Raw genomic sequence first — 26273 nt, forward strand, 5'->3', positions numbered from 1 at the left:
TCGTTGTCCTTAAGCTGTTTGCTAAAGAAGGCAAGGGGCTACCAGGCGCCGCCCACCCACTGCTCGCACACCGCCCCGACTGCATAGTCAGAGGCGTCGGTCATGAGGGCAATCGGGGCAGTGGGGGACGGGTGCGCCAGCAAAGCGGCATTGGCCAGCGCAGCCTTGGCGTTGTCGAAAGCTTCATCCGTCCCCGGGGACCAGTCTACCTCTCCCTTGGCTTCCTTGCCCCGCAGGACCTCGTACAAGGGCCACATGTGGTGAGCTGCGCGGGGAATGAACCTGTTATAACAGTTCACCATGCCCAAGAACTCCTGCAGGGACTTCACAGTGCGGGGGTGTGGAAAACTGGTGACCACGTCGACTTTGGCAGGAAGCGGAATGGCTCCTTGCAGGCAGATGCGGTGGCCAAGGAAATCGATGGACGACAGGCCAAACTGGCACTTGGCTGGGTTGACTGTGAGTCCATGCGCACTGAGCCGCTCGAACAACTGCCGGAGCTGCGTCAGGTGCTCCTCCACGGATGCGCTGGCCACGAGAATGTCATCCAAGCAAACAAACAAGAATGGCATATCCCGTAGCACAGAGTCCATCAGCCGCTGGAACATCTGCGCTGCCCCCTTGAGACCGAAGGGCATCCGCAGGAACTCGAAGAATCCAAATGATATGATGACCGCTGTCTAGGGCACATCCCGAGGATGGACCAGTACCTGGTGGTAGCCCCGCACCAAATCTACTTTGGAAAAGATGGTGGTCCCCGCCAGGTGGGCGGAGAAGTCCTGTATGTGTGGGACGGGGTACTGGTCAGGGGTTGTGGCGTTTTTCAGGTGAATAATTGCAGCAGGGGCACCAACCGCCATCAGCCTTAGAAACCATGTGCAGGGGGGGAGGCCCACGGGCTGTCCGAGCGGCGCACAATGCCGAGGCGTTCCATGGTGGCAAACTCCTCTCTGGCGATCGCGAGCTTAGCAGAATTGAGGCGCCGAGCATGTGCGTAGACCGGGGGTCTGTCGGTGGCACTGCGACCAGTCGTTGATACATATATCTGGCGGCGAGCATGTTTGACAGGCCGAGCGTCCCTGCACCTCCCAGTGTGCATGGGTATGTAGTGAAAGAGACATCATCGATCAAGCGACAGTTTGTAACATCCACCAGCAGCCTGAAGGCGCACAGGAAGTCCGCGCCCAGGAGGGGAACCGACACCGTGGCCATAACGAAGTCCTGGCCGAAACGCTGCCCGCTGAAACACACCTCCACATACCTGGTGCCGTAGGTACGTATGGGTGTGCCGTTCGCAGCATCCATCGGGGGGCCTTGTCCGCCGGCCATGGTGTCCGCGGCCGATGCACGCAGGATGCTACGCTGAGCGCCCGAATTGACCAGCAGCCGCCAGCCAGATAAGGCATCCTTGATAAACAACAGCCTGCTGTTCTCACCGGCGCTCATAGCTGCTATTGAGCGCCAGCCCTGGCATTTCCCTGGACACTGAAGCTGCATGGCGGGTGACACTGCTTGGCCCTGGCCCCAAACCTGTTGTGGTAATATCACAGCCTGCTGTCACGCTGGCAGCGGACAGCCACCGCAGCCGCAGTGCCCGCTGCGTCCTCCAGAGGCGGTGGCGAGGTCTGGGTGGGGAGCATCGCATGAACGAACTGCTGCCGGTTGGCGAGAAAAATCCTGTCCGCTTCCGCACCCAGAGCGCGGTAGTCTTTGGTGGAGGAAAGGGGGGAGGTGGGTAGTGCTGTGCGCACAGGCGCTGGCAGCTGCCGTAGAAAAAAAATGGGTGAAAATGAAGGAGGGGTCCGCCGAGCCCAAAACGGCCAACATCTTCTCCAGCAGCTCAGAAGGTTTGCTATCGCCGAGTCCGTTGAGTGACAACAGGTGATCCGCCTTCTCGGTCTCCGACAGCTCGAAGAGCTTGCAAAAGGAATGCCTTGAGTGCGCCGTATTTCCCCCCAGCCGAGGGGGCTTCCAGTAGCCCCATAGCTCAGGCCGTCGTCTGGGCATCCAACGCCGCCACCACATGGAAATACCTCGTAACGTCCCGTGTTATTCCTCCCAGCTCGAACTGGGCTTCAATGTGCTGAAACCATGGCCGGGGACCTGTGCTGCCAAAACTCGGGCAACTTCACCGTTGCTGCCTAGATGCTAGCGCTAACATGAGCCGTACCGTTAGCATCACTCGGAGCCGGAGCGGTGTCGTCATCGCTTTGGGTCGACATGTTCGTTGTCAATGTGGGAGTGCAGGAATGAGGAGACGGAGAGATCGAGTCGACTCAATTCCGTTTACTCACCACACAAAACGACACAGATACAGCACAATCTCTCGTGGCAACCAGCTAACCGCTAGGCTGCTCCAAACATTTTTTTTTTCGGCTGCTGCAAACATGGCTCCCCCGGAAATTCTTAGCAGTGCCTACGTCAGCACGCTTAATGTCTGCCTTAAAGGAGCAGCAGCCCCTGCTGAATCTACCCTCAATTGTGTATCACCACAACATAACGTTACATGTCTTATATCATATCCAAGCCTTATGCTTAATGTTCTAGCCTTACACAGCTCTGCAACCTGTACACAACTAACAGTTACTACAACTAACATTAAGTTACCAAACTGTAGGTAACGGCACTAACTAAGCAAGCACTGCACAGCACACTCACCTGGAGATGACAATATGATGAACCCGATCCTGAATCACGACCGTTGGGTTAAATAAAGATGCTCCACTTTGTCTTTCACCTCCTGGTTGAAGCCAGGCTGCTGTCCTTCTGCTTGTTGTGTACTGCATGCGGATAAATCCATGGGATCTATGCGGATGCTACGTGGACTCTTGTTTTAGTCTTCTAGCAGTACAGACGGTAGTTCCGTCAGCTCATGTGGGGAAATGTCACCACCTGCTTGTGTAGCTAATAACTTTCATTTGTGTAAAATGCATCTGTACAAAATCTAACTTTGTGGATTTTATACAGATCCGCGCAGTACAATGGGACAAAAATCCACATATAAATAGGAAGGAAGTGGCAAATGTCACATGACCCACAAACTCACAGGAAGCGATCCACAAATGTGCAAAACCTGTTCCACCTATAAAAATGGATTCATAAATTACGAAAATGTTTGTGAATCATGGTACATATTTGTGGATTGTCTTCTGTGGGTTACAAATAATAAAGTCCAATAAAAACTTCCATAACAAGACACGCAAAGTGTCTAAAGCACAGAAAATAATAGACACCTAAAATTCACATTTTCATATGCACACACACAGTCCAGGACGCGAACCCGGTGCGGGCGACTGCGCTTACCAGTCAACCGAAGGGTCCGACCCGTTAACCAACCGGCTAGTGAGTCTATGCATCCGTGATCGTTACACCTATGTGTGTGTGTGTGTATATACCTCTCTCCCACTGGACCGTTGGTGATCACATGTTTTTGAGTTTTTGAATGTAGGCACCTCTCCCTTCCCCATTGGACGTTGTGCACGTGATGTGCATGGCGAGGCAGTAAATTATATGTTCTTCTTTCCCATGTAACTTTATTGACAGCTGATGATTGCTTATGGCTTGAAACAGGCTTGTACTGTCTCAAAGAATTTAGTGGAATCACTGGATTTTATATATATATATATATATATATATATATATATATATATATGCACACATAAACATGCAATACTCACATCAAAGTGTGTATGTGTGTGTGTGTGTGAGAGAGGGGGGGTGGTGGCAGGGGAGAGCCGGGTCACACAGTGGAAGGTAGAGAATGAACGATAGATGGAAACTCCAAAGCCCTGAGAAATAAGAGATGAACTCCAGGATTGGAACAAAGACACACTTTCAATATTCTCCTTTAAATATTAGCAACATCTTCCAGAAATACTCAACAAAGGTTTCCCGAGTGTCTCTCAACACTCTGCACATATTTCTGCAGCCCCCCTCTGTCTCTTTTTCACTGATTTCTTCTTGTCATTCATCCTCCCCCTGCTCTCTCGATCCCTTCTACCTTATCTTCCTTATTTTCTTGTTTCCACATTCCTTTTAACTTTTTATCCTCTGCCTAATGATGTAAAGTGATCGTATTCATGTTCACCCTATTAGCTAATTAATCATAGGACCACTTTACCACATGTCCTGACTAGACAGACAAAATGATGCATGTAAGCATGAACTGCGACCTAGGATGAAATCACTCATTGTGCCATGAATATGCATTTCCAAATAGTCACAGGGTAAAGGGGTAAGGGATCAAAAACAGATAGAAAGAAAGATGTTGGATTCACAGAGTCAGATTCAATAATCTTTCCTTTCTTTCCCCTCTCCACCTCCTCTCCAAATCCCAGATACCAAAATTCACAATCTCATGCAAGCCCTTCCATTATTCGGCTGTCATATTTATTAGACAGGTAACACTATGTTGGCCATTTTCACTCCAAATTCCCATTCACAAGACTCCCACCATCCTTTACACCGACATACACCCACTCAGGCCTGTGAGCCAGCTGACCGTTGGCGTTTGGCACTCTGACCAGTGAGACAGTGGGACAGTGAGCAGGCGGGGTTTAACTTTGAGCAACCTCTACTAATGGGATGGACTTGGTTCAGAAACCCGGCAAATCATGTTAATTTTCTTAGATCAGCTGATATATGAACTACCCATAGAATTCCTGCTGAGGTTTGCCAAATTTTCTATGGCTTTGTTTAGCTGTAGTCAGGCAGGCCCTTTCTATGGACTCATTGGCATCCTCAGGACACAAGAAGGTAAGTGGACATGTGGGAGGAGTGGAATGACGATGATGATGAAGATGATGGTGATGATGACAATGATGAAAATGATGCTGGTGATGATAATGATGCCGGTGATGATGATGATGAGTATGATGATGATGAAGATAGAAATAATAATGCTACTGCTGCTACTGATGATTTTGATGATGATGATGATAATGATGATAATGGTGTTGCTTGTTGTTCTTCTGTCAGACTAGTTGAATAACTACTGTTTCAACTCTTTCAAAAATTACTAACCCACTTATTTAGTGTTCAACTCCTCTCGTATGCCCACCACTCATACCCACATATCCTGCTGTGGTACTGTATGATTTTCCAAACAGTTCCTCTTGGGGATGGGGACACTCTACACACTCTCTGAAGTTGGATTTGGCCAGAGCCCAATAACAGAAAAAAATGCTCTATTACTCATGTTGTCCATCAGCCAAACTAAAGCTGTGTTTGGTTAGGGTTTGTAAGTTATTTTAGCAGTAAATTGTAACGCTGCTGTGGATGGAATATTTACCTCAGTATATTGTTGTCAAATTAATTTTGATGGCATTGTATAATGGGTTAAGTGGTACTATCAATGTCTGTACCTCCAGAAAAAAAAATGTGCTGGTCTTTTTACGGCCTTGGGGGTGCATCTAGTTTGTGTTTATTAGAGCTCTGCAAGCCCGTCGGATCCTGTTAGATCCCGACATGCTGAGGTGATTCGGGCCGGGCTCGGGCCATTAAAGATCGGGCTTGGGTTGGACTCAGGCTCATTTAACTTCCCATATACTTGCAGAGCACAAAAGCCACTGTATGAAATATTGTTATATTGATTATATTGAAGCACTTTGGGTGCCTAGAAAAGCGCTATATAACTGTAATGATTATTATTGTTATTATTATATTATAAATATGTATTTTAAATATTATACATATGCATGTACGTGTGCATTGAATGTGACAGTTGACCATGCCGTGTGTGTGTGTGTGTGTGTGTGTGTGTGTGTGTGTGTGTGTGTGTGTGTGTGTGTGTGTGTGTGTCAGAGAGAGCATGCATCAGAGACAGCTTAAAGTGATATTGGTGTCAGTCTCAGGTCGGGCTCGGGCTGAAAAATTGCAGACTTTGTTGGGCTGGAGCCGGGCTAGGGCTGGAGCTGGAGTTTTGGGCCTGTGCAGGGCTCTAGTGTCTATAGCTGTGTAATTCAGAATTGGTGATTTTGAAAGTGGAACAGAGAGACACAAATTCACACATTGTCACACACCACACACTTGTCCCACAATTGTACAGCACTCTGCTCAGTATTAAGTGCGTCCCTGTTAGCCAAGATTTTCTGTCACAACATGGATTCTGTGCTGAAAAGTGCGATACAAAACATGCCAGGAGCAAGAATAATGGGCTGCGGTATTGACTGGAAATGAAAGACACCCAAACAAACATGCGGGCGAGCTGGACACTAATATGGATACATGAATGAATGCATACCAACAAAGCAAAGCACAACCTGTTGTAGCGGGTGAGAAAGACAATGAGATGAAGAAAAGAGTAAGAGAGGTTGAGAGAGAGGGATGAAGAGAAGATGGAAAGAGAGGGGGGTTGCAGGTGGATGGCAGAAGTGCTGATACTGTGTTGTGAATCACCGGACTTGAATTGCTCTCTGAGTAAGTCAGGGTGGTGAAAAGCATCCCACACTTTCCTCCCTTGGCTCACCACCCTCTTTCTATGCAACTTTTTCCTCTCTCCAGCTTTCTGTTCATTTCATTCTCCCCATCATTGATAGAAGGAAAGCAGAATGAAAAGGGCCGATTGTCTTTTCTCGTTGTGTTTCCCTGTGGTCCTTGGTTGTGGTTTCCCAGCATTTCTCCTTCTGCACATTTCTGTGTGATTCCATTGCCGTTTCTGCTCTCTGGTTTTTACACAGTCTTCCCTTTGTACTCTTCTTCTTCTTCTTTCTTCATCCATTCATCTGCTGTTCTTTATTCCTCTCCCTCCCTTGTTCTCCCTATCACTCTCTTCTCAGTGAAATGACTTTTGTTCTCGTGCAAGGCTCTTAGAGAGGAGCGCTCCTTGTGCCTTTGCAGGATAAACAGCTGTGTTGAAAGTGATCCTTGGTTTACCGTCACATGATTCCACTTGCTCCGCACTGCACAGTGGGAATGACAAAACAGTAGAAATGCTTTGTGGTGGGGCGTTGTCAAGCAGCTATGCCGGCTGCCATAGCGCCACATAGAAGTCTCCTTCAGACTAAGACTGGAATCCCTCTGGACAATTTCTCGACTGTGTCCTCTAGTCTGCCTCCCTCTCAGCCTTTCAACTCTCCAAACAAATAGAAATAACTCTCCATTTCACTTAAAAGACATGGTACCATGCAGTGATCTAGTATATCATTTAAGCAGAGCTGTGCGATTTGGCACCCCACAAACCATAAATTAAACATGTTCTATTTCAAGACTAAATTTCTATTCATCTGAAATAGTGTAAAACAGCTCTTTGCTGTCAGTGCATGGGGGGAGGGAGGGTTTATAGCAAACGCTTAATCTGCGACTATGTTCTGGTTTCATCATAGGGCATGCATGAGGGACTTTCACTGTTTCTATTGCACACAAAATGAATGGTGGATATGGATAAGGGCTGGAGATACTTTCAAACCAACCCTGTTCTGCATCATCAACAGATCCTATTATTTTCCTTCCATTGTAGAGCTTTTAAGGGTATAATTTTTTATCAGGATAGATTTCCTTAAATATTTATTGTAGCCAGAGTTGTGACCAAGTCACTGTTATGCAAGTCATAAGTAAGTCTCAAGTCTTAACCTTCGAGTCTCAAGTCAAGTCCCAAGTCATGAAGGGCAAGTCTCAAGTCAAATCCCAAGTCACCGAGCTCAGGTCAAGTCAAGTCACAAGTCCCTAATTTCAGGTGTTAAGTCATCAAGTCTCAAATGTAGAGTGTTTTATACCAATTTAACACATTTTTTTTAAATTCAGGTAATATTAAATTGTTTCATTACAATAGTACATAAATAAACCACAGATAATGTTAGAAATAATTGTTATTTTATTGTGTTCAAATTTGGACAACAGTTGGATTTTGTTTTACATTTAAGAAATAATAAAAGGCACACTCTAAATCACAAATGAGCGCACAACTCTTAATAACAATACAAAACATATTGATCATTCCAATACACAATAAACAAACACTCTCTCTGCTTGTCTAGTTCGACCTACAATTCATTGCACTTGCAAAATATCAAGTTGGCTAGGACTTTATCACCTCCCTCCAAAGCCACTCCTCCAAAACACGCAAACACGCACTGCCTGACTAGCCTACTGCTAGAGATAGGTTGACAGGCAGGTAGGCCATCCAATCATTTTAACCGGACACCTTAAAATGATTGGATGGGTTTATAACGGTCCTGCGACTTCCACAGATTACTCTTTTTATTTTTTTAATTTAGTGTCAGAGCATTTTATTTATTGATTGCTGTCGGGATGTAAAGAGAATTGCAAAAAATATAACAGAAAGTGCTTCTGAAAAAAATCGCCTTCCCTACCTTTAATTATTTGACTCCCTAGATTAGTGGAATCAGGGATGCTGTTGGTGTAATTCTATAAATACATGGGCTGTGTGTGACGAAAGGCGCACCCTACTTGTGTACGCTTATTAAGTACCGATGTACGTGATGATGTGTACTTAATAAGCGTACATTAAAATATATAGGGGTGCATTTTTGGTCACAGCCATGGAGGTTTTAGAACCACTGGACTAGACACAAGGGAGTATTTCACAAAGCTGGCTAACTGAGTATGCCTGACATCTGCGCAAAGTAAACCCTGGAAACCCTTCAGATCTGAAACATGGATTGAAGTAAAAATAGCTGTTCCGGGGTTCACTCTGCGCAGAAGTGAGGCTTGCCTAGTTAGCCAGCTTTGTGAAATAACTTACTACCCCATGGCTCTAATCTAAGCCTATGCTTAGTAGGCTATGTTTCATATTGGGTGCAGTGCACTGTGTGTCATGCTCTGAGCATTATTTCAATTGCCATTGTGCCATACAAAAGGTGTTGTAATACAGGAAATTATAGGTATTAATTTTGGTTTCATGAAACAAGTAAATGTATTTATACATGTTTATAATTCAATAGAGAAAAATCTTTCCAAAGACAGAATATAACTAGATTAATTTGAATTATGGAGATACTTTAATATTTTTTATTTATTTGACAGGGACAATGCACAATAAATATATTGCACCAGAATTAGCTATAAGCTAATTTGCATCTGTAGTCCCTCGGCAGGAGTCGTCGGTAGCACATAATTCGGAGCATCAAGTCTAAATGCTCAATTAAAAACAGTGTAAACATAATCACGATTGAATGCCGCTAGTTCAGTGCCCGTTCGGAATGGGCTGATTTTCTCGAGAACCGCATTATATTACGCATATTTAAAACTATATCATATTATATTATAGTATGATACGTGAAACCATGCACTGAAACAGTGTTTGATTAGCTAATTATCAGGAGGCAACAGGGGGTATGCTAATTCATTCCGGTGACTGCTACATCGCCCAGACATCGTTTGCCCACTGGGCCAACATAATTGAATATTCGCTGTTAGGTGTTCTGAAACAGAACAGTACGTTCAATTGTATTTTCGAGATGAGATTGGGGCGATGTTTGCGCGATATAGCCTGGCTGGCGTATTCCGAATGGGCAGATTGGGTCTGTGTGTGTGTCTGACCACTCACACGCTACTGTACCTGTAGGCTAGCAAACAAACTTACTTCTCTTTGTGGCTTTTCAGATGATGCACAAAGTTTGACGTTGTTGAAATCCCATCTGATAATTTCGCTGCACATGTTTTACAAACAGCAGTCCTTTTCTTCCCAACAACTTCCAAGTTCTTATAGCCGTAAATCATTATTTTTGGAATCGTTCCAGCAGCAGCTGCACTTGCCATGATTGCAAACTCTCCGCGCTCATGTTGAGTAGAGCTGACGTTAGTTTTTGAGTAGCATGATGGTACCTCCAATTAGATTTGAGTATTTTTGTTTTCCCGCCCATCTAGATGTTTGATTGGCCCTACGCGATGCGTGTGCGTAGGTAATTGTGTGCGCGCTGGAAATGAAGAATGATTACAAAATAAAATAAATTAAATATAAGAGAGGTGCATCCCGCATAAACATTGAGAAAACACTCAAACAATTCTCTCGAGTCATTCAGCTCAAGTCCAAGTCATAGATGTCAAGTCTCAAGTCAAGTCTCAAGTAATTTTCATTTTGGCAAGTCAAGTCGCAAGTCATCAAATTTGTGACTCAAGTCGCACTCGAGTCCAAGTCATGTGACTCGAGTCCACAACTCTGATTGTAGCTATAACTAGCAAATGCCCACAGTAGCCATTTACAGTAATGTGCAAGTCAATGGGTCATGATTTGTAAACAACAGCAACAAAAAGAAGCAAAAAACAAAAACAAACAAACACAACAAAACATGAAAAAACAAGGTCAGAGCTGTTAGAAAACCTTTCAAAATTCTACAATAAACTTAGTTTTCAGCATTTGATGACAAAGAAATAAATGTTTTTCCTCTCCAGTGTATTTTGATACACTGTCTGTGAATGTTCTCATTCATCCAGGTCATGGTTATCCAAAGGAGTTGAATCAAGTGCAACTGGACTTGGTATATATCCTGAATAGACCAAGCTAGTCAGAAAGGCACGAACTGAAGAAGCCTCTTGGATGAAAGGTGAAACGTCTTCACCGATATATACCAAGTCCAGTTACAGTTGTGATACACTTTTTTTTCTGTCACCTTTGTCTTTCAAATCAAGAATACACTGAAAATAAAACTGTTGGAGTGTTACACATATCTTCAGAGAGGACGGTCCGTCTACGGAACACTCTTCACAAGATGTTCAGGATCTCTGAATTTAGTTTAATTGTGTGCCAAGTCGATTTTTTTTTATGTCGGCAGATCTAGAATAAACAACACAACCAAGTGTGCTGTTATTAACCAAGAATCCAGCCCTTAAAAACAGAATACAGCATATATTTACTTTTTACTTCTCAAGTAAGATGAAGTGCGCTGATGGTTGCCTTGAGGTGTGTATCCTATTTTCTCTGGCTGCCTTCACTCTGCCCTGTCACCATGCTCTTTGGTGCCAGTCTGAGAGGATTCTGTGTGTGTGTGTGTGTGTGTGTGTGTGTGTGTGTGTGTGTGTGTGTGTGTGTGTGTGTGTGTGTGTGTGAGAGAGAGGTGTCTGTGTATGTGCAGCCAGGCATCACTCTGTTTCATACTCCACACCAAAAACACGTTGAGGTCAATCCCTGTTAAATAAATAGAGGCGGTATGAAGTCTGTCTGTGCAAATCCCTGCAGTCCAGACTCTGTATCTAATAGTTACACAATGAACTCTTTCACAGACACGTCCTACAGATGACGTTTAGCCATTGTTCTCATTTCCTTTGCATGTTCTGTCCCAAAAGCTATAGCTCTACATTAGTTTCACTGACAGAGCAAACGCACAATGGTTATATCAGCTATTGGAAATGTAATATTATTTCTTTTATATGACCGTTTAGTTCAACAATATTTGACTAAAAATAGTTACCTGCAATTAATATTGCATCAATGCGAGGTTAATAATTAAGTCACGCACACTAGACCTAACTGTATTTGTAGATGTATTTCGGGGGGGGGGTTGTAATGCAAGTAAACACACACACACACACACACGTTGGTACGTATAAAGTTTTGGGGACCCCTCATTCATTGAGTAATTCATTCCCTGATCTAAAATGGATGCTCCAATGCTGTTTATACCCTATCTTTGTCTAGAAGCTGCCTACCTAACATTAAAATGCGACCACAATGTTCTCATTACCTAAAACCCGTCTAGAGATATCCCGGACTGGCATGCTTTAGCTTCCATGTTTAACGAGAGACTACAAATGGGCAGGGCTCAAGCAGGCTGTCACTCAAACACAGGGCGGGGCAGGGTCTGCATCGGAGAAGTTATGTTGAACAAGCACTAGTAGCTTGCAAGCTGCTCAAAAACAATGCAGCCTATTCAGCAAACTAAGTAAGTAAATGAAAGACATTACCAACAAATGGAGCTGTGTGAAGTCCCCTCCTGCTTCAAGAGCTCTACTATCATCCCAGTCCCCAAGAAACCCAGTATCACAGGATTAAATGACTACAGGCCCATTGCCCAAATGTCTGTGGTCATGAAATCCTTTGAGAGACTGGTGTTGGCCCCCCTGAAGGAAATCACAAGCCCCCTGCTCAACTGCCTGCAGTTTACCTACCAAGCAAACCGGTCATTGGAAGATGCAGTCAACATGGGATTGCACTACATCTTCCAACACCTTGACTCCCCAAGAACATACGCAAAGGTCCTGTTTGTGGACTTCACCTCAGCGTTTAACATCATCGTCCCAGATATCCTGCACTCCAAACTCACCTGGCTCACTGTACCAGCCCCATCTGCCAGTGGATGGCAGCTGATGGCCAATAAACATGTTTCTGATTCTGAAGTTATTCTAGAAAGACGTTGCTGTTTCCAGCAGTAACATTAGCTGTTACCCATATAACTGTCCACTTGCCTTCACTGCAGTAATAGCAGGGAATTTTGTATTTTTGCTTGTCTATTTGGGAAAGTGCATTTAGTAGGATGAAGCTAACAACAACGGTAGTAGCCTAGTTAGCAACATTTACTAATTTATAGCTCTCCTCCTGGTGTTATAGGTCTATTCCTTTGTTTGGGGGATCAGAGATATGTCTTGAAAACATTCCTACAGAAGTGTTGATAAAAACCAGACTGTGTAGTCATGCACACTTGCCCCTGATCAGCCAATTCTTTCTCCACTGACAAAACAAAGAATGATGACTGGGTCTCATTCATTACAGCAAACAATTTCCACTTCAGTTAGCATGGCGGCTCAAATTCCACACAACCAGTTGTCATTCTCCCGAAGTGGCGACATTGTGGCTTTATCTTTCTTGTCTTATTAAAACCCTAAGCCATATCACATGAATGTATGTTCTTAGTCTGTTAATGATAGTTTGTGTATACTTGCATGTATCATGAATGAGTGTTCTTGGTGTGTGTGTGTGTGTGTGTGTGTGTATGTGTGTGTTTGCGTGTGTCTTGACTATGACTGATTCATTGTACTTGTGTAACATGGGATGCATTGTTGTGTGCTGTGCTGAACTGTGTCTCCGTCTTCTGCTATGTCTGGAATTATTGATAGATACATACAAATTGTGCTTACTGCATTGCTGTAATTGTTTCTTGTAGTATGCTGCCTGGTGACTGCCACTTTTCAAGCCCCTGGAGGGTTTTTTAGGCAGTTCTTCTTCGCATTCTTTTTCAATTTATGTATCTTTTTTTTTTATTGTTTTATATGTGTAAATAAAGAAACAAATAAACGGTCTTCTCTAGCAGGAGCCAGAGCTGATGACTCACGTCGTTTATTTCTTCCGTGGTATATTCAGGCTCAAAACGATAGCCATCAATATCTGCATCATTTAAATGTGATGAAATATGTTCTCATTCAACATATCATCCTCAACATTGCTTGAAGTCATTACTTTCAAATGAGCAAACTCTGCTAGTAGGAGCAACCTAACAGTTTCTCTCAGTTCAGGGATGCAGAGTTTCTTAGTCAATGCCCACTTTAATTTTAGGGGGAGATTGCTGGTAAATCAACCATACTGCTCATTGTAGTTCTTCAAATCAAAGAAAAGGTAAAGGTATGCTTCAATATGGTGTACACCTCAACCAAAATCTTTTTTTGCAACAATTCTGTGCAGCATTTCCTTCAGGGAGCCTAGAAGAGAGACCTGATATGGTTTGGCATATCATACTAAAATAGTCTTATGTTGTTTTGCATGGGAGCATCCCTTTAACCATAAGAATAACATGCCTAAACATAACCTAATCTTAACTTTTATCCTACACCTATAGGTCCTAACCCTAAAATAACCCCTTATGAGGACCACCCAAAATATCCTTACAAGAAAGGTGGGTTGATAAGGGTGTGACCTTACAAGTATAGCAACATATGCACGCACACATGCATACACATACCCACTCACACACACCTCAAATGTATTAATGAAGCCAATTGCAGCATAGCAACTTGTTATTATACTGAGTAGCATTTTGCTATCTGTTAATGTTTGCCATTGTCAGCAAAATTAAATCCTGTAAGAATTGCAATACTCACTTAAACACATTCATGCATATATTCACACACATTCAGTATTCATTCATCTTTACATTCTTGCCAGGCTTCATCTTCTCTTTTCCTTCTGTATCCCAGTATTCCCGTCACAACATTGCTCTAATAGAGGGGAAAGTTTCTCCTCTCCATAAAAATTTAATAGCAGTGTATATAATACATATCCTTGAGCCTCTTTGAAGCACCCTACCTTATTAAAACAGACCCTTATGTCACCAGTGCTGGAGTGTTTCAATTAGTTAGCACATGTGCAGCAGAATAAAATCACAACGTTGGCGTATTCTGTACACATACACATTCTGTTTAGAATTAATACTGAGAGGTTCTATTGTGCGGCTGGACTGCCAGATGAGCAAAAGTATCATGAAGTGTAATAAGTAGATAAAGGAGAAGAAGCAAAAGAAAAAAAGAAAAAGGATACACTGGACGGGGGTTGATCCTCTAAGAGGAATGGTCATTTGTGTATCGGTTAGGATGTGGACATAATTGTTTGTCCCCAAACTTTGCACAAGATTTGCCTCAAGGTCATACTATCTGTGGAAAAGAGCTGAGGAGAACATGAAGACAAAGTGGATAGCCTTGTCAGCTATTCTATGTACTGTACATCCTGTTCTGTTTTGAATCATGATGTCTGCGTTTTGGAAAAGCTCATTTCACTGAGAGATCTTCTGTCCTGATTTAGAGATTCTTAAAACCTGGTGATTTATTTTTTACTTAATTTCTATATGTCAGGCTGTTATTTTTAAATATTCTACAGAAACACATCTGATGTGTGGCCATGTGACCAGAGTTTGTATGGTAAAATATGATATCATGTAGAATTCATGTCACTTTACACAGCATGTTGTCGTCACTCTCCATTGACGGGTTTAATGTTTAGTCCCATGGCTTAATAACAACAGCCCGGAAAAGATGGAAGGAGCACATGTTGCAATTGACCAGTGTTTGGGAGAAAATAAAAATGCTAGTGATATGGCTGAGCGCAGTTGCAAGATGTTCTTTGTTGTTAATCATTTGCATATGCAAATCAATTAAGGATCAAGAACTGTGCACACTGATATTGGGTATGGATAAGTTTCAAAACTTAACATGAAACTAAAAACAGATCTGATTAAAAAAAATGCGTTTGAGGATAAAAATCATCAATGTGGACATATTCTGAGGTTCCCCGCCTTTATTTCCTCAGGTTCTGTCTGTTAATTGGTGCATTAACCTAGAGAGCTGCTACCGTTAAATCTTGTTTTTTGGGTTTTTTTAGCACCATAAATACAAGACTGTGTGTCAAAAGATGAGAGAAAGACTGTTGATTCACAGGGTAGAGTACCAAAGGTTCACATTGACTGAACATTTACAACTTCATGCAGACTCTGAATTCTATTATGAGATTTTTGAAGTCTTCAGGCTATACCTAGGGTGGCTAGTACCACAGGTAGACTGTCCATCAACTCCCCTACAAGGTTAGTCTCATCCCACAGCATCTTTATTTGATATTATTGGCCAAATGTCAATATATGATACTGAGGGCACCCTTTGCGGTCAGTATGATATCATGGTCTGATAAGGAAAACAGGTCTCATTCATCAGTCTTCAATTTGTTCTTACACACCCATGGAATTTTTTAGCCCTGAAGTTTGTCTCAGAGACCAGTGTAGAACCTGAGTAACCCCTGAATTTAGACACCAATTGGCTAAAACTGATGTCTTTGCAAGCCTGGATGATGGCTCATTGTAAGAGGTAGACAACAGATATTAGGGGGAAGGAATTACAAATAACCATCAGGTTTTGCTCAGACTGTCAGACAATCTTAAGGGCTAAAAAATTCCATGGGTGTGTAAGAACAAATTTGGACATACGAACGATTGATGGATGAGGCCCAATGTCTGCGACTGTGACACTGTTGATTAACCACTACCTAACCTTAACCCCACCATAACCCTAAACTTAACCACTACCTAAGCCTTATGTAAATAGAATCAGAGCAGAAGTTTCACATCGGAGTCTATGAAACACCCATTGTGTCGCTCTACAGATGTTGAAGGGCACCTTCTGTGTCATATATCACATTTGGTCAATAGGGTAAAATATGACGTCAAGGGATACTGTATTCGTATGAGTGTATGTGAAGCCACACTGGAAGAGGTGAAATCACTTGGCACTGCTTCTGTCTGCTATTATTCACTGTCTGCGGGCATGTCATCTTGATGATAGATGTAGTTGTATATTTTTATACCCGATTAAATTAAACTAATTAAAATAGCCTAGACAGTATCAACAACTAACCAAGATAAGACAGATATCCATGGCATGTGGATACCTTTTGTTTTGTGCATAATTTTTTTCCACACCAGCCACACCCAAAATTTCAGGTACTTTTCACCAAACGACATTTCTTTTGTCTCTGTACATTGGCAGAACAGCTCGAAAAACCAGACATGGTTAATCAGATTATTCCTCATGTTGCTGGTGAAAAGGCAAACACATATTTGCAAGGGGGGGAATTTTCACAATGGACCAACCTCCAAAATCCGGTTGGTTGCCATCAAAGTTCACCGATTTCCATCCATCCGTCCATTATCCAAGCTGCTTATCTGAATTCGGGTCGGGGGACGCTGGAGCCTATCCCAGCAGTCATTGGGCGGCAGGTGGGGAGACACCCTGGACAGGCCGCCAGTCCATCACAGGGCCGACACACACACACACACACACACACACACACACACACACACACACACACACACACACACACACAACTAAGGACAATTTAGTATTTAGTATGGCTGATTCACTTGACCTGCATGTCTTTGGACTGTGGGAGGAAATCCGAGCACCCAGAAAAAACCCACATAGACACGGGAAGAACATGCAAACTCCACACAGAGGACGACCTGGGATGACCCCCCAAGGTTGGACAACCCCGGGGTTCGAACCCAGGACCTTCGTGATGTGAGGCGACCACGCTGACCACCACTCCACCATGCTGCAGTTCACCGATTTCAACTTTTAAGATCAATCAGCTGCCAGTTATCTCATCATATTCTGCACAGCAGCTGGCTGCCTTGCCTCACACTCAAAATAAAGGGAGGTAGCATTCACCACTTCCAGTGTGACTTCACTGCTAAAAGTCAAAATGTTCTACCAGAGTAATATATCGCTTTAGATTTGATTTCATTGATTGTTATAATTTGATTAGGACATAAAGTATACGTAATCATCACATGACTAACATTTATGTGGAAAGTGAAACAGTGGAGCAAAATTGGATACTTTGCTAATAAGACATTTGACAGAATCTCATACAGAGTGATAATGATTGAAGTAGTAAAGTGTTTGCAGAAGTGGGCACCTTGGCAGTTGAAGTCATAGAACCAGGGGGCAGTCAGGTGTAGCATGGCTATAACTCAAAACGTGCTCAAAGCATATGCCCAGTCTTTACCCTCTCTATGCTCTTAAAAGTATTTTATCACTCCTGTCTCACCTCTGGTCAAATATGAAAACGAAACCCCACAACATGAGGTACAAATGTTGCTCTGCCATGAAGAGACAGCTTTGATACCTTGGTGTTTTCATCTGATCATCGTGTGGGCCGAGATTATGATCCCCCATCACTGCAAATACCTCCACTACGAAATTATCATCCTAGCGTTGTCTGGCCTTGCTACTCTTTCATTACACACACACCCATTACGACAGAGCACTGAGCTAGCTTTCATTACCAGTCACATGTATTCACATTTTCTCTTTTAGAAAAGTAGGCTTGACTTAGGACACATACTTGGAAGTGTGTGTGTGTGTGTGTGTGTGTGTGTGTGTGTGTGTGTGTGTGTCTGTGTCCATACTAGTGTGTCTGTTTGTAGCACACCAAGAAGTCTTTTGTCATGAGGAAATGATACAGCTCTCTATTAAACTTACATTAGAACATACTTTGTTGTCTACTTTTTGTTTACAAAAGGCAGGATATCGTCTCAGCAGTGCATTCCTTTTTGATTGAACCAGCAAATGATGTCTTTAAGATATCGGAAGGCAGTAAGGTACAAAAAAGTGAGGCGAAAACCATCATGTTCCTCATGAATACATTTTTTTATTCAATTCTGTTCTCTGATATTGAAAGGCTGATATCTGAGAGAGATACTGGTTTCTGCCCTTCAATAACAAGCTACCATTTCTCACATCTGCTATGCGAGTATAGGTGTGAAGATGTATATCAATAGAAATGTTTTGTTATTACACTGCATTTTACTGGACCTCTGTGTGACACTCGTGTGTGTGTGTGTGTGTGTGTGTGTGTGTGTGTGTGTGTGTCAGTGAGATGGTTTGTAAAATGTTAGGTAAAAATGTACACTGTCATGGTAATTTTAGTGCTTTTGCATTGCATTTTAATGCCCCTATTGTGGATGAAAGACAAAGCAAGAGAGGCAAGATGGCTTGGACATGTGTGGAGGAGAGATGCTAGGTATATTGGGAGAAGGATGCTGAATATGGAGCTGCCAGGGAAGAGGAAAAGAGGAAGGCCAAAGAGGAGGTTTATGGATGTGGTAAGGGAGGACATGCAGGTGGCTGGTGTGACAGAGGAAGATGCAGAGGACAGGAAGAGATGGAAACGGATGATCCACTGTGGCGAGCCCTGACGGGAACAGCTGAAAGTAGTAGTAGTAATGTGGATGAAGGGTGACTGAGTTACCTCTAAAAGTTCTAACATATAAACGTTTCTGCATTGTGACTGTGTGCAGGGAAAAACGAGAACTTAAAAATTATTCTTGATAGATAGTTTTGAGTTCCCTCAATTCATTAACATTGCTATGAGGTGAATCTTTGGCCTGCACTGGTGTGTATGATTGTTAAGTCTCTTGCACTCCAAAGATGGTTTGGTCAGATTGCTGCCTTGTAACATATGCTGTATGTGATGGGCAGGTGTGCAAATGTGTTAGCAAAATGTTTATTAACACATGTACTAGTGTGCATGCACATCTCTTACATAGTACCTTATTACCAATCCCTAACACAAATGAATGCCCATAGTCCTCTGTAATTAATTAATCATTGATTATGTGTAAGGCAGGAGCAGGTTGTGTGTGTGTGTGTGTGTGTGTGTGTGTGTGTGTGTGCGCATTTGTGCAATTGTACCCGCATGTGACTTTGTGTTTGTGTGCATGTATATACATCTGCACATTAGTGTGTGTGTGTGTGTGTGTGTGTGTGTGTGTACTGTACATTCTAAAGCCTAAATAAGCCAGCATACAAACACAAGTTAGCTACTGTACTTTGTTTTATTTATTATACATTCTCCCACACAGGGTTTTGTGTAACTAGTGTTCTTTGCTTGGTAGAGATTTTCTATGTGCCTAGATGAGCTGTAAGAATGGATTGGTGTACATTCCACATAAGGGAATTTGAAATACCATACAGTTTTAGCTGATTATTTTCATATTCATTTTCCACAGAGATTTTGATTCCACAAAATCCCATTCCCTCTATCCCAGCCATCTGGAATGAAAGTCTTTAAGTGCTTAGGATGTGGGGTGTGTAGCTTTTTTCTTTAACTATTTGTTCACTACCAACCATCCCTGGCTAAATACAAATTAAAAAAAATAATAATTTGACGTGACTGAAATTCCTTTTTTTTTTTTGGCATTCTATCATCTCGTAAAGGAAATAACCAAGTATCCCACCGTTGTCTTGGGCTTAATTAATTAGTGCATTGGTAACATATTATATTCCAGAGAGATGACTGACCTTGGACTGACCTTATTTTCCATTCCCAGAGCATCTCTTTTTTGAGTGTCTGTCATTTCCTTTCCATTTTGTTGAGCTTCTGCAAATGGTCTTCCCTAGCCAGTGTGATGTGATGGTAAATTTTATTACTGTCTCTTTGTTTTGTTCTTGTTTTTTGTTTTTTGTGTGTGTATGCTTATGTGTTCACATATACATATACATTGGGAATGTGCAGTGTTTATGTCTTTACTGTACATAAAATTGGTTTGAATGATGAATAGATACAAGGGGATGCCTAAACAGAGCATGATACTTTTAAAGGACACTGCATCTGCATTGCAGTTGAGGGTTTGGCCTTTTGAATTTGATTTCTATTAAAAAACAAATTCAGCGAACTGTGGATCCACAGAAGGTATTAAGGTATAGAATGTATACAGTGCACCTTCCAGTTTGATTTTATTGACAATCATTTAAGAAACCCGTTTATTGGCCATGTAGGTTTGCACATACATGGAATTTGACTCTGGTTTCGGCTGTCATTGTATTTAACATAGAATAACAGCATGGCAACACAATAATCGTATTTTTGTGTTGTGTGCCAATTTGTTAGATTCACAGATGGAAGTCAGTGACTTCTCTCAAAAAGGTTATGACAATATATGACTATTGACATACGTCAATAGTCATATATTGTCATAACCTTTTTGTGTGAAATTATTAAGAAATATCATTTATTCTATATTTGTTTCAGTTTATTCTGTTTTTTTTAAAAACTTGAAAATATGACTTAGGCCATTATTCTAAGAAGGTGATGATACTTGATTTGGCAAAGATTTTACACCAGATGCCTTTCCTTACACAACCCTCCCCTTTAATTTGGGCTTGGGACCGGCACTAAGAATGCTGTGGCTTGTGCATCCTCAGTGGATGGGTTGGAGTAATAACTAAACGTTAGTTTAAAATAAAACAATATATTAACTTACTCTGCAAGGACATTGTTGTTCCTGTATATGTTTGTCCTGGACACGTATTGTCAAGATGTGGGGTGGCTGATGCTTGTGTTGGGACTGGTAAGCTTTTCCCTTGATTTTAATGTCCTCTTCATACTCTGCCAACAATTTATTTTAAAGATCATTTTATTTGTCATTTTCTGCCTTTATTTGATAGCGATATTAGAGAGAGACAGGAAAGGCAGGGGAGAGAGAGGAGATCACATGCAGCAAAGGGCCCGGGTCAGATTTGAACCCAGGCTGCTGCGGTAAGGACTCAGCCTTTTAAATGTGGTACACACTCTACCAGGCGAGCCAGCAGGGTGCCTCAACAATTTATATTGTGAATGTTGCTCTCAAATGCATATTGTAGTTCTTTCTGTTTATTTCTCTGTGATATTTCAGAACTATTCCAGAAACTTGCTATTGTTTCCTTTGGAATAGCTCTCACTGATATTTTCGAAAACGCCAGATGCTGGGTGCAAAAGCTTTAAAGGCATAGTAACAATAACCAAGGAGGGCGGGACTTAGCAAAGGGACAGTTGTAGAGTAAAGGTGTAGCAAATGGTCAGTTGTAGACTAAAGGTATATTGCATTATACCTGAGTAGTTTGGAAATATGTGAACATTCAGATGAGTGAAAGATCACATACTGAGTTGGGTAGCCCATGACATGAAATGTCTTTCGGAAACACTGCTGTCCCACAGGTAGTGAATGAACAAGTTCAACAGATATGTGAACATAGCAAATATGTAACGTTAATATATACCTAGAGTGACCATATTTGGGTTTTCAAAAAAGAGGACACTAGTTAGTAGACACTGAAATGTTACTGCTGGTAGACTCTCATTCTTATCCCTCCGACTATCAGATGTGACAGAAACATGTTTGCTTATCACTGACGAATAAGTTCTAATTGGCTGAAATAAGTCTTATTTGGTGGATCAATATGACCATTAGGCCTACACAAAATTTGATCAGGTTTGTTGACTGTTTTGCCTAGGCTATGCTCTAACATTAACCTGATAGATATGTTGGCAGGGGGATTTATAACGATGTCAAAACACTTTCATTCACAAAATAAAATCATGTTCATTCACACACACACACACACACACACACACACACACACACACACACACACACACACACACACGTATAATACAAAACGTCAACGTGAGAGGGGGAAAAAAAATAACCGAGGTCATCGGCGACCTCATAGCTGGCTACAGGGGTGGTAAATGGTAGATGGACTTTTAGTCTACCGACCACTCAAAGCACTTTACATTGTATGCATGACATTCACAGACACATTCATACACTGATGGTGGAAGCTGCCATGCACGGCACCAACCTGCTCATCAGGAGCAGTTAGGGGTTCAGTGTCTTGGTCAAGGACACTTCAACACGGTCTCTGGAGGAGCCAGGATCGAACCACAAACCTTACAATTACTAGACAACCCGCTATATCTCCAGAGCCATTCCACCCCCACAGTGCAGTAAACATGGGATAACTGAATAGAACTGGGTGCAACAAAAGATGCACCCTTAGAGCCTGTGCCCATATAGCATACATTATGGTGAATGTTATCACCTCCAGTTTCTTGGTTACCAGGGTGATGAGTTCCACCCCATTTAATATATGATTGGTTGCCTTGAAAAGGAGCGACAGGGATGATACCAGTGCCTTTCTGAAAAGGTTAGAGATTTTCAACCAGAAGCGCTCAGAGTGGCTGCACAAAAAAGTTGGAGCGCCCTGAAAAAAGATGCTTGGTGCGCTTTTTCTCTAGGCGGCTGCATGTGGCAGCATACGCTCTGTCCTCATTGTGAACAATTGATAAAAGGCACTGTCACTCAGAAAGAAAGAAAAAACACTATATGGACATAAGCCCTTATTCAGTCCTTCTTGGTAACTGATTGTGGCACAGTGGCCCAGTGGTTAGCACTGCTGTCTCACAGCAAGGAGGTTCTGGGTTCGAAGCTCAGGCTGTCCCAGGTCATTTCTGTGTGGAGTTTGCATGTTCTCCCCATGTCTACGTGGGTTTCCTCTGGGTGCTCCAGTTTCCTCCCCCATTAGAAAGACATGCATGTTAGGGCTAATACTCCTGTCTGTGCCCCTGAGCAAGGCAATGGAAAGAAGAACTGGAGTTGGTGCCCGGGTGCTGCAGCTGCGCACTGCCCCTATACAATAGCACAGGTTAAATGCAGAGAACAAATCTGTTGTAAGAATACAATTCGTTGTATGAATACAATGTCAAATAAAGTGGCTTTCTTCTTTTTTGGTACCAGAACTAGAAACTGCTGAGTGGGAAAAAGGAACCCCAATTCTCCTCGCATTCATTAAAATGAATACATGGGGGCGTCTTGGTCAAACTAATATGCTGGAGCACATTCTTTGTCACTTTTAGTTTGTTTTTTTTGCTGTGCATTTTCTTCACAATGTAGGTACTTTTCAGAGTTTGGGGAAATTTTTCTCCATTGAAATGTGAATTAACTGCAAAACACATTGTTAGATTCTGATTGTGTGCGTGTGCGTTCATGTACGTTTGTTTGCATGTGCTCGTCTGTATTTGTGTGACTAAGTGTGGGAGGGATAGAATATAAATTCAGGTTCACAGAATGGTGAAACCGTTCATCTGGACACAGCATCCTCCACCTCAGATGACCTTAGTACCATGACATTCTGTCACTCTCCATAGTGGAGGCTAAATTCATATCGTGAGCTACTGAGGTCTGCACTCTTTCTCTGCTGCTTTTCAACTAAGCAACAACTTTTTTCCCCACATTTTTTCAAAATATAGAGCACAGTGTATTTAACCAGTTTAACCAGTGGACAAAGAATGGTTAAACACAGTGTACTTTAGTAATTATAAAAGCAGAGCTGATTTGGTCCACTGGAAACACCAAATTCTCACTGTCAGCTTGCTACCCAATTCCTCCTTGTGCCCTTTGGCATATGAAAAAAATAATAATTTATTTTAGTAGTTCAGTAATAGTTTCTGTTCATGATTCCAGCCTAACTTGGGTCTTCTTTTTGACACTTTATTCATTCATTCACTCAAAAAACTGCAACATAGAATCATGTAAGCATCTTTGGGAATGAGTTTTAAATGTCAGAGAGTTGCATCTTAAAGCCGAATTTTAGTAATTAAAGATAAGATTCATAGATCAGATCTGCATCCTCAGCTGTGAGAAATCCCTGTCATGGTGTTCTTTATTTTGTTTTTGTCTTTTTTTTCTGTAAAAAAAAAATACCTTGGCTGAAACTTTTAAACTGTTCAATGTACAATATTGTCTCATAATAGCAGAAGGAAAAAAAGCTAAATCAAAGCCTTTGTTAAAATTCAACATTAATAAGCCATCCCACTAATTATGTACCTATATCTGGGGGCACATTTCCACGTCTGTTTTTTTTTTGGTCTTAGCTTGTTGCAGCACCCCAATCTAGAGGGGTTTCATTGAGATTGTTACTGTGTATGTCATTAGGAAATCCCCCCAAAAAGAAACACCAACTGTATTAAAACAATCTCTGTACACTCATGCACTCCAATGCACTCCTTTCAGCTATGTACTTCAACAGCAAGTTGACACAGTGTGATATGCAATGCCACAATCAATGAAGTGTGATAATATATATCCAACTGCTCAGGAACCATAGCCTTTAAAAGGCTTTTGTGGACTACAAAACACAAGGTGCAATTTATTTTCTCTCTCCAAATCAGTAGCAAACTATGACTCTTAAACCTTGGTCCTCTGAAAAAAAGCAAACTTAATGTGTATCCTCCTATAGTACTGCAAAAGTTGCCTATGAAAATGCCAGCTCTGAAACAAAAAATAAGACGCTAGTCCAGCGTAGGCAATGCAATGAGCAACAGCACAGAGAGAGTGAGAGTTATCACCAAAACAAAAAACAACTAATTTGTAATTAAAATGCAAATCCTTCTTACAAATAATCGCATCATCACACAAGCTGTGTGAGCACTTCAGCGGAATATGATGATAATGGGCCGGGATGCAAAACTATTTGCAAAACGCATGACAGCATGCCCCCTCCTACCACACAAAACCAACAAAGTTTCATGTAAGCCTACACATCATGACAGCACACACACACACACAGCCAAGCAACCACTATCGCCAGACACCTCAGAATCATGGAAACTGAACAGTGGTCATGGCATTTTGGGAACCCACCACCACAAACAAGCAATATTGTTAACAAATAGTATTATTAGATTGGCACCATGGCCTATTAAATATTATAATAACAATAATGATAATAATAATAATTTTATTTATGTAGTAGTTTTCTAAAACAATGTTACAAAGTGCTTTACAAAGAAATAAAACCAGACAAGGCAAAAATGAGATTAAGACCAAATAAATAAGAGTAAAAATAAAACACAGTATAAATAAATAAAAACAAATATCAAACATCTGTAAAAGCTTTCATAAAAGGAAAAGTTTTAAGATGAGATTTAAAAGAAGCTAGAGTCTGGGTTAGTCTTACTTCGACAAGCAGAGAGTTCGATAGTGTGGGGACCTAAAGCCCATCAGCCTTTGTGACAAACCAAGACCTAGGAATCTGCGGATCTTAATGGTCAACAGGGCGTATACCAGGTCAATAAATCAGAAATGTATGTAGAAGCAAGACAATTTAAAGCCTTAAAATTGAGCAATAACATTTTTAAAATCAATTCAAAATATAACAGGGAGCCAGTGTAGGGAGGCAAGCACAGGAGTGGTATGGCCATGCCCAGGGGCGTAACGAATCAGCACCGGGCCCTAATGCAAGATGGTTAAATCGGGCCCTGTAGTAATAGGTCGGATCACCATAACGAGCACCTCTAAACACAGATGAAAACATAACGGTGACGGCGCACGAACACATAGGCCTACATAAACATTGTGGTGACAGCGCACCAACACATCGGCCTAAATAAACATAATGGTGACAGCAGACCAACACGTATATAAGCACAGCACATTGACAAGTCAAATAAATAATAAATAAGTTCTACTTACATCATAGACGCACTCTCCTGGCTTTTCGCTGTGCGAAGTCGTCAATTAAACCATTAAGATCCAGCTGGCAGGCACGAGCATTCTCAGCTGAGAGGGTGGCGAGTCCAGATAAACGGGCCTGTCCAATTGCACTCCTCACATACGACTTGATGAGCTTCAGTTTTGAAAATGATCGTTCTGCAGTCGCAACAGTCACTGGAAGTGTTAAGAAAAGTAGAAAAACTGTACAGACTTCCCCAAAGCTTGCAGCGATGCAGTTGTTGTCCACGATCAACATGTTGGCTAGTTGTTGGATTGTTTCGACGTTTGAGATATTTTCTCTTATCAAGCACGGAGTTGCATTGGAAATGCTGAAGTGACGTCATTTTTGTAAATATCACACAACTTGCTTGCTCAAAAAAGTTCATTATCTGTTGCAGTGCACAGTGTTTTAGGCTGTACAGCTTTGAATGTATCCGCTGTTGTCCTCAAACCTGCGAATCGCTGTGTCAGCTGAGCGATCACAATGTCGAGAGATAGGCATTGAACACAGCCACGCGAAAATAGGAC

At 42.1% G+C, this 26273-nt stretch overlaps 1 protein-coding gene across 1 annotated transcript in view; it reads left to right on the forward strand.

Annotated features, from left to right (window-relative positions):
- Nucleotides 1–26273, forward strand: part of LOC130112027 (MAM domain-containing glycosylphosphatidylinositol anchor protein 1) — a 326189-nt gene that overhangs the window by 59689 nt on the left and 240227 nt on the right. The window contains exon 4 of the mRNA XM_056279334.1: nt 15873–15879. Coding sequence (XP_056135309.1) covers nt 15873–15879 — 7 coding nt within the window. The remainder of the gene's footprint in view (nt 1–15872; nt 15880–26273) is intronic.

The sequence above is a fragment of the Lampris incognitus genome, chromosome 4 (assembly GCF_029633865.1).
Source record: "Lampris incognitus isolate fLamInc1 chromosome 4, fLamInc1.hap2, whole genome shotgun sequence".
Classification (NCBI taxonomy): domain Eukaryota; kingdom Metazoa; phylum Chordata; class Actinopteri; order Lampriformes; family Lampridae; genus Lampris; species Lampris incognitus.